Raw genomic sequence first — 9,254 nt, 5'->3', positions numbered from 1 at the left:
ATTTTAACAGGAATAAAGACTAGTCACAAATCTGTCCACGGTTCGGAAAACAAACATTGCTTGGGAGGTTCCTTCTTTTGTTTAGTAAAAACTAAGTTACAGTAAAACAACAGTCATGCCTAAAAATTCACAAATCCAAAATGCCCTTGGGCTCCAGTCAATGTAGCAACACCCATTTATCTAATTAAGCATAGAGCTGGTATTCGCACACTCAATGAGAAAATTAAAATGAACACTGCAAACTGTCATGCTCCTTATTTTTCCCTTGCCTTGCATGCTACTGATGCTCATTTCAAAGCTAGCATGTTTTTTTCCAAAACAAGCCAAACAAAAAGAAAAATAAATTATTTACCAAAGTCCTAGCTTGAAATAATGAAAACAAAATGCAGAACAATAGCTAATAGTTAATGTCTTTAAACATATCCTTATATAGCAACATGACCAAATTTTGTTCTTTGTACTGCTAGCTTTAGCAAGCACATCTTGAAAGAGAACCGTTCACCACATCTCAGCAAAGACAAATCTAGGCACCACATTTGCTTTATAACAGCCTTCTCCTCCTCCCTGAAGCATATGAAACACAATCCAATAGTTTGAAGTGAACAGTGAATATTTGCCTGAGCAATATTCTTTCATCCATGTTGCAGACAATTTCTGTTTTGAAGGAGTTTTTTACTGAATGGCACTGATGCCTTGTGAAGTGTCTACACAGTGTTACTAAGGCCAAATTTTAAATTTACAGACTTTATGAGCTGCTCCTAAAACCAAATTTAGCCAGTCCAGCTTTATGATCCTGTTTTCAAAAGCACTAGCCTGCTGCCAGGCCCAGGCTTCAGTCACTCTCTGTTTCACGTGTGAAGGTAACCCTGCTCTGAGGATGTCACAGACAATAAATTTGTCCAAACATTCCTCAGCATCTCTTCAAACATCCAACCTACTTCACATCTGACACAGAACGCAGTCTACAGTACTGTACAAACAAAGTACTGTACAAACAGGTTTTGTGCTGAGCTCTCTCTCACACGTGGACAGCTTGTGGCAAAGCCTGAACTGTTTTTCCAGTGTCTGCTGCACTTCAGTGCTTGGAACTGGAAAGGGAAAACAAGCACTTGTGTTCTACCTGCACTCCTCAGCTGTGCCACAAAACATTTTCTGTGGGTCACATGGCTTCAGTTACCCATGACAGATTGCTATATAGGCTTAATTCTTAAAACTTATCATCACCTCATGATTTTTGTTCTTTTTTTTCCTCTGTAAGGGTGAGGAGAGGGGAAGAGATCCTGTTTCTAATAAGGCTCAAGCACTGCAGCTATGTTGGCTACTAAATGGGCTGGCCAGGGAGATTTCCCTGAACACCTTTGCCTGTTCCCTAATGAGTACCCAGTTCCCTATAAGAACACTTCCTCATCCTGAACTTTAAAGGGACTTTAACTTTTTTTTTTTAAACTAACTATGTCTTAAACATAATTAGAGGACCAGCCTGTACTGTCTTTACTGAGGCAGAGTCCCACCTCATGGCCTCCAGAAAAACTTTGATTGCATAAATCAATCATAACCATTAGTCTTGGAACAAAACAAGATCAGAAGCTAAATGTTTTGGTATATCAGGCACTTATGTTTTTTGGTAGGGAAAAAAATCCTCTGAAAGAAAAATCAACTATAATTCAAAAGCATATAATCTATTTTACATTGCTCTAATAAATGCTAAATAAATATTCCCTTCAGTCTCTTGTCAGCCAGCTTTCAAAATCATTGCATTCTTGATACACAGGTTTTCTTAAACCAAATCAAATGTGGTTTTGAGTCTCTAAAAGGGCAAAAATATGTTTTGGTTCATAAACATGTTCCATGTTGCAATGGAAATACAGTCACTGTTTAAATAATTTAAACTGTGTAACTACAAATTATGACAAATATACTAAGTACAAAATAGTAAGGTGAAGATCTTTTCTAGAAACCCATATTCTTGCAGTTCAAATACTTTTAAAATTAAATTATTTCTATTCTATTTTCCTCTCCAACATAAAATATATTCCTCATGTTCATTCTCATTGCATCCCTTGTTTTCTTCATGTTCACAATTAGTGAACAAAATTAGTGCAGTAACAAAAAAAATACATAGAAGCTTTTATAAATAAGATGGATAGACACCAAATTTAATTTTATTAATGCTGTTTTTTAATTTACACTTAGTTGACTGAGAGATTTGATTCCCTCAGCCATACTACTTGTTATGAAAATCAGCAGTGTGAAAGGTAGAATGGTAAAAAACCAAAAGCAATATAATGTGTGGAAGATTTAATAAGACATTAATCTTTGCTTATGTGAGTAAATTTTGCTCCTCTGAACAGGCCCATTGAAGTAAATAAAATTATTCCAAATTGTTCCTGTAAGAAGTTGTGAGCAACATTTTCTACAAGCAATCCACCAAAGCCTGGTGTCCTCAGCAACGTTGAGACCACAGCGATTTTGAGCTACAAATTACCCACAGATTCAAAGGCAAGCCCCAAACAAGTGGATATGCATCAACCAACACCTGACACACCATGACAATACAGTGTTTACACATAATTCGAGAGACAAACAATTCAAGCTGCACTTTGTACTCTTGAATATTACAAGCAAATTATTGCAGGGATGTTATTGGATGATAATATTTTAGGAAAGAGTATGTCTTGCACAGAGAGATTATACTTCCCTTACTAAATATCTGCTACTTGTTTTAAAATTTCACTAAAACATTTCAGCTAAAGAGGTAGTCTCATGTTTTTCTATGTATATCATAAATTCTATTCTAGTAAAACTGCATGCTTAATCTGTGGCAAAATTTCTTAAGTATCAAACTTTCATACACTTTCTTCAAAGATATTACAGTGCTCTTACAGGGATTTTAGAGAAGGTACAGCAAATTAATACTAGTTTAAAGAACTTACCTACTGAAAAAAAGAAAATTATCTAGACAGATACAGATACATGTCTTTTAAAGTTCTGTATTCACCTACACCTTTAGCCACAATAAGTTATGGAAAAAAATGAAACCATTAGACCATTAAACCATTAGACAGAGTTTCTCATTTTTCACTGCATATGAGAAAACATCCTTACAGCATTCACAAACACACTTGTCAAGAAACACACAGCTCCATGCAGTGTAAAAGAAAACATAACAATTAGACTGCAACATGAAAAAGAGAGAAAAGAGAGTTTCTCACCCCTCAAAACAAAACTGGAACTTTGGTTTCTAGGAACGGCTATGCCCATATACCCTCCTCATCATCCTGTGTGCCAGACATGAGGAGATGCACAGAGAAGGTGTTGGCATTGGAATGAAAGAAAGAAAGAAAGGTTCGTTACTTTGGTGCATATAAAATACAATTTTCTTGGCTGTTAACGTGGCTTTTTTTTTTTAATGTAAGCCAGTGAACACAACTGAACAAGCTTGTGTTACATGTACAAGAATCTGCATCTATAGCAACCAAAAAAACAACAACAGTGATGTAAATTTTTTTCCCTCCCAGTTAAAACTGTGTAGGAAGATGATTATAAGATTAAATATTAAAAGATTATCTATTTTTTAATTGCATGCAATTCAAACCAACATTGAGGGCAATGAAAAGGTCAAAACTTTAAGAAAGAAAAAAAAATTAATCAAATTGTCTTACATTTTGTTAAAAGATACAAAACTGCTGAAAAACCAAAACATTTATCATTAACAAAGTAAAAATAGACTTTTCCAAAATGCTATCAATTAAAATATCTTTTCAACACATGTTAAACACTGCACATTTTTGGATGCTATTAAATAGTTCTTCCCCTTTTTTCCAGTTTTGAACCATTAGGTTTATTCATTTCGAGTTTTAGGGATAAATAACATTAATGACAAATACAAAAATTCATAACAATTTCTTGAATTTGCTTTTAAAGGGGGTTAATTTATGGTAGATAAGTTGAAACCAGAAAGTCTTTCTTCACATTTATTCTAAACTTGAATTTAATAATAAAATACATTTTAATAAAATCTAAAAAATAAACATGAACTAAACCAGGAGACTGAAATGTTCTTCCCCAGACAGACTGAGATTGCAGTTTTACAATGACTCTTTATCTGTACACACAGAGATGTGCACGTGCACAGATATCTCTATACACAGTTCTACTGTGCCCAATGATGTGGTACTCAGCTGCTAGAACTTAGAGGTGCATAGCAGTGTTTTTCATTTAACTCTGGATTTCAAAATCAAATAAAATCATATCATTTTAGCTATCCTTAAAATTCACCCATTAATATCTTAGAAACATTAAAAAAATCCATTCAATAATTTCAAAACCTTGAAAGTTAGCTGGTGTAACATATTGCTGGCACTTAATTAAGTCTAAAAATTTAATAAAATGAATGGTAATTAATTATGATTGAAATGGACAGGAATTTTAGCCTGAAAATATACACTGCCAGTATCACTACTGTTCCTAACCCATTCTTGGAATAAAAAAGAGCTCCCAGATGTCAAGTGTTATTAAAAACCAGATGTTAAGATAGATGTCTTGCATGTTGCTGAATTAAGTAAAGAAATCTGACAGTCCACTATAAACCTAGCTATCATTTAACACAGAAGAAATGTGGGTAAATTTTTTACAGTTAACTTGGAACACATCTGAGTTATTAGATCTGCACAAATACACCAAAAAGCAAAGGCAGAGTAAGGCCTGAATATCCTAATTTATTTTTGAAACAAAGGCACAGATTCTGTAAAACTTCCAATGAGCTGGGTTTGCCTCACTGGAAACACAATTATTGCCTCTGCATTCTGCAGGAGCCACTCCTGGTCAGACCCACTAATGCTAATTGAACTGACTTTCAAGTTGACAAGAGTTTTTGCCAGAGTAAAGGTTGAAGAAAGAGTGAAGGATTTCTTTTCCACTGAGTAGTTTGATCCTCTTTCACTAACATAATACATTAGGTTAATCTTTGGTGATATCCTTAAAACCAGCAAGAAATCAACAAAATGGACACTACAACAGGTTTCAAAGTGACTCCTCCCCAACTACACACTGCTGGTTTGCTGTTTAGAGTATTACAATTCTTCAAACAGTAGACATTCATTTTTACTTCAATCATTTGTGCCATCTCCTTTTGGCAGAATTCTAAAAGAGTTGAAAAATCAAATATTGTCAAATATTTGTAAAGAGTTTTATGGGAAATTAAAGACAAATATAGTTTGACACTGATCCTGATATACAAAAAGCAATAAATTAAAAGCTGGAGCTCAGTTAATGTCAATCAACGTGGCTTTATTGAGCACCAGCCCTGTCAAAGTAACTTTCTATCTTTTCTAATTACAGACTCTTTGATAAGGTAAGTGCTTTGAAATAATATGCTGAGATTTCTGTAAGGCATTTGATTATGTGCCACGTGACACAGTGTCAGAACAATTAGTTCTGTACTGAATGAATGTTTGCTGGAGAAGGAAGGGGACCTATAGATATCTTTCTCATCCCAAACTTGTTCCATATTCCCATGATCTGAAAGAAAAGCTTAACAGTCTTCTTGGAAAAGTGAACAGATGTGGAATTATCTGAAAAAATGTTATCAGACACATACACATATGCCTGAAATCATGAATCCACTATCATAATTGGAAAACATACAGGGCAGGCCTAGAAGAAAGGGAACTGCTTCTGAAATCAAGGACATCAAAAAGGTCTTTACAGGTCATGGTGGAAATGAACACGTGGTACAATGTTGGATTTACCAAGACAAATACAGGCAGAGAGAGAAAACTCAGAACTTTTACTGCATCTCTAGACAGTAGCATACGACCATTAAGAGAATTTCACATCTGGTCCTCATGTCACACTCTTGTGAATATTTGAAAGACTGTAAACAGATCAGGAAACAGCTAGAAAGTTATTGAAAAATAAACTTGGCAGTGAGAAAAAGGAGATTCAACCTAAATGATCCCTCAGAAAACATTAAAGGATTTTCTGATCATTATTAAGTAACATAGAGAAAAGGAGACAGATCTTTTCTCTAGTAAAAAACATCTAGATAGAGATTTAGAGGATGTAGTTACACTGCAAATACAGGATATATTTTTCAGTAATTTGTCATTTCTGGATGATTTGAAGATTTCATATCAAGTCTTAGACATTTTCTAAAAGATATATTCAAATGAATGTTAAAATTATAGATTTGATGAAGAAATTATTGAGTAGTCTACATTATGATCACAGTTCACTTAACCTTCAACAGCTACAATTAATAAAAATCCTCTTCCATAATTTTTTCCTCACATGTGTTTCAATGAAAATGTGTGCCATGATCCATCTTATCCTGTACAGAAAAATTTATTACATATTTTCCAATCTTTTTTATCAGCAATTTCATAAAATTAAGCAGAGTGTTCTGTCTTGACATAAAATTGAAGAATAATAATTAAAAAAAAAAAAACCAAAAACAACACAAACAATAGCATCGCTGTATTTTAAACTTTTAATACTAAGAACAACCTCAAAACCAGTCTCAACTGGTGTAAATCCTGGCTTACAGTTATAAATTCTTCTTTATGGATAGAAACAAGTACCCAAAAGCACTGGATAAAAAGCACATAATTTTGTAATTTTGACAGGTTCCATGAATAAAGCATTGTATCGAGAAGCTAAGGTTTGGTGCCTCAGTGCAAACAGATAATGGAGGGAATACAGAATTCTTCGCTGAAGTTCTGAGACAAATAAAATTCACTACTTATTTTTGCATTCTTGACACACAGTGAAGCAAAATAAAAGCTGCAGTTATGCCTTATCATGTATTAATATTGGAACAGAGGATTCCAGAAGTATGCTTAGTTTTTCATATCAGTGTGTGTATCCTACAGAATCATTAATCTATGGCTCTTTCAAACAATAAACTGCAATCAAGCAATTTTTCATTAATGTTTGTGTACATTAACTGCTTTTTAAACTTGGATCTTTCATTGGTTTATAAGGTCAAGAATAGCAATTCAATGACAAAAACTGCAAAGCAAAATCTCAGTTACTGACAAGCGAAACAGGAAAACACCCAAAGTTTGAGAGATACCATTTGACTTGAGAAATTAGTATACACACTTGTCATAAAATTGTAAACAATTTGGAGTGTTTAAAATATTGAATGCCTTGTATTTTTAGGACAGACACCTCAGCATCTAATTTGGACCTGTATTTATAGTAAAGTGGAGTAATCTCAAATAATATTAAGGCTTTTTACAAATCATTGATTTTATTTCATATTTTTGCTTTTTTCTTAAATTTATGTGCTGCTATTTACTATAATTGCCTAATATCTTAAAAACAAGTATCTGCTGTCACTAAATGTGATTTACTGCTCTGATCCAATTGCCACAAAACCTCAAATATGGCTTCAAAGTATCCAAATGAGGAAGTTAATAAACAGTGGTTGGAAAACACTACACACAGATGTAGAAGGCTTGTACAGAGATATTTTCTGTTTTGTTATTGGAGTGTATCTCAATGCAAGCTTTGCAGGCAGATTTCTTAGCCATCAATTCTCTAAGGCTCATCAGTGTCAGCAGTAAATTTGAGACAATAGCCTTCAGGTAACAGGGGCTACCTCACACTGCAGGCTAGAAACAAAGGAGAACTCTAACCATGGTCTACACAATTAGGTCTATCTACAAAATTTTAATAATCAGATGCCAGAAATTATCAGCCCAGTCATTGCTGTTCTGCATGTAGCGTATTCTTGATCACTGGTGAACATGGAGTAGCTGCAGGAGGTAATAATTGTGTTCCAACAGCAACAGATCTACAGCCCCTACAACGGTCCTGAGAGCCACCTCTGTACAATACCCCTGTCTTGGGGGGTATTCTGAATTAATTTTGCCCAAAACTGTTCCCTTTAGCAATTTCAGTGTTGGAGGACCTCCTGGAATGTATCTTTCATTTAACTTGAATCAAACAGGAACTTGGGGTGCCCAGTCCAGCACCACATCTGTATATGAACCATATGCAGAAGTAGGAATGACCAGGAGGATTTGATTCAAATTATTGATTCTTGATGAGAACTAAAACCCTAATGTAGGTGCACTCGAAGACTGCAAAAGTCTGCATTACTATGTGGCCACCTCATGAAAATATGTGTATAAAATTTGGTTAGAGCCCAATCCCTTGCACTCCTGTGGCATGCAAGTATCTTTATAAAATCTATTCTTAAGAAAAAGAAGTCCTAATCTCCTTCTAGCTTTCGCAATACAGGCAACATTAAAAACTTGATGAGTTAAGCCTTTCTGGCTCTCTTCCCACAATAGGAGACCCTTCCTGACAAGGCTCACCACATTTCCCTTTCATGTCCTGCATGCTAAGAATTAATGTCTTAACTTGGGTTAAATAAATCTAGTGATAACCTGCTCATCTCTGCAACTAACTTTCTGATGACTGATTTACACTGCTCTCCTTATTATCTACAGCCTCTAATGGGTCATTAAACATGTAACTGCTGGCTCTGAACTGTGAAATTGTCCTACTTACATTTACTAATATTAATTTTCCCTTTTTACAAAGAAATCTACCTGCTATGCAATGACATTTCTTTCAAATCAAGACCTTAGTCTAAAAATCAGAATCTTTCAGAGCTTAGAGAGACTTTCATCTGCTGCTCAGTTTCTAGGAGCAAAACACAGCTGAGGACTAATCACACAAACTCTCCATGCACAGAACAATTTACTACAGAAGAGTTTTGTGCATGAATGATTTGAAGAACTGAGCCTGTAGCTAAAAAGTGCAAACACTAACAGTGGATTCATTTAAGTGTTTGGGGCATAGAGCTTTAAAAGGTCTTTATTTTATGCTTCATTTGTATATTCAAAAAGCTGAATAAATCTTAAAAATTGCTTCAGCAATATGTATTTATGTCAGAGGTCTAGTTTCAAAGTTATCCATAACAGAAGGGGTCACAAGTGACCATGCATCACCCAGTTATGAAAATGGCCTTAAATCCCATCTCACCATTTGTTCTATTTGTATATAGTTGGGTTAAAATCAATCACAAATATGGCCATGGAGGAAAGCAAAATGTTGTTTCTGACCATGTACTTTACAGCACCCAGACCAGCGTTAACATGAATAAGATGTTTCACCAGATACTCATGCATTCTAAAGTTTTATCACTAGATGAAGCGGAAACTCAATGCTTCTTACAAGAAGTGGTCCGTGAAATCAGATTTGCAATGCAAAAATTTATGGTCCCCTTTGTAGTGAAA

At 34.6% G+C, this 9,254-nt stretch overlaps 1 protein-coding gene across 1 annotated transcript in view; it reads right to left on the bottom strand.

The window, feature by feature from the left end:
* Positions 1 to 3,251: 3,251 nt before the first annotated feature.
* The window catches only part of ERC2 (ELKS/RAB6-interacting/CAST family member 2), a 295,631-nt gene continuing 289,628 nt past the window's right edge, over positions 3,252 to 9,254 (bottom strand). Inside the window, exon 20 of the mRNA XM_053989685.1 lies at positions 3,252 to 3,278. Within this exon, the coding sequence (XP_053845660.1) occupies positions 3,252 to 3,278 (27 nt within the window). The remainder of the gene's footprint in view (positions 3,279 to 9,254) is intronic.

The sequence above is a fragment of the Vidua macroura genome, chromosome 13 (assembly GCF_024509145.1).
Source record: "Vidua macroura isolate BioBank_ID:100142 chromosome 13, ASM2450914v1, whole genome shotgun sequence".
NCBI classification, from domain to species: Eukaryota; Metazoa; Chordata; class Aves; order Passeriformes; family Viduidae; genus Vidua; species Vidua macroura.
This window is presented reverse-complemented; position numbering and strand designations above follow the sequence as displayed.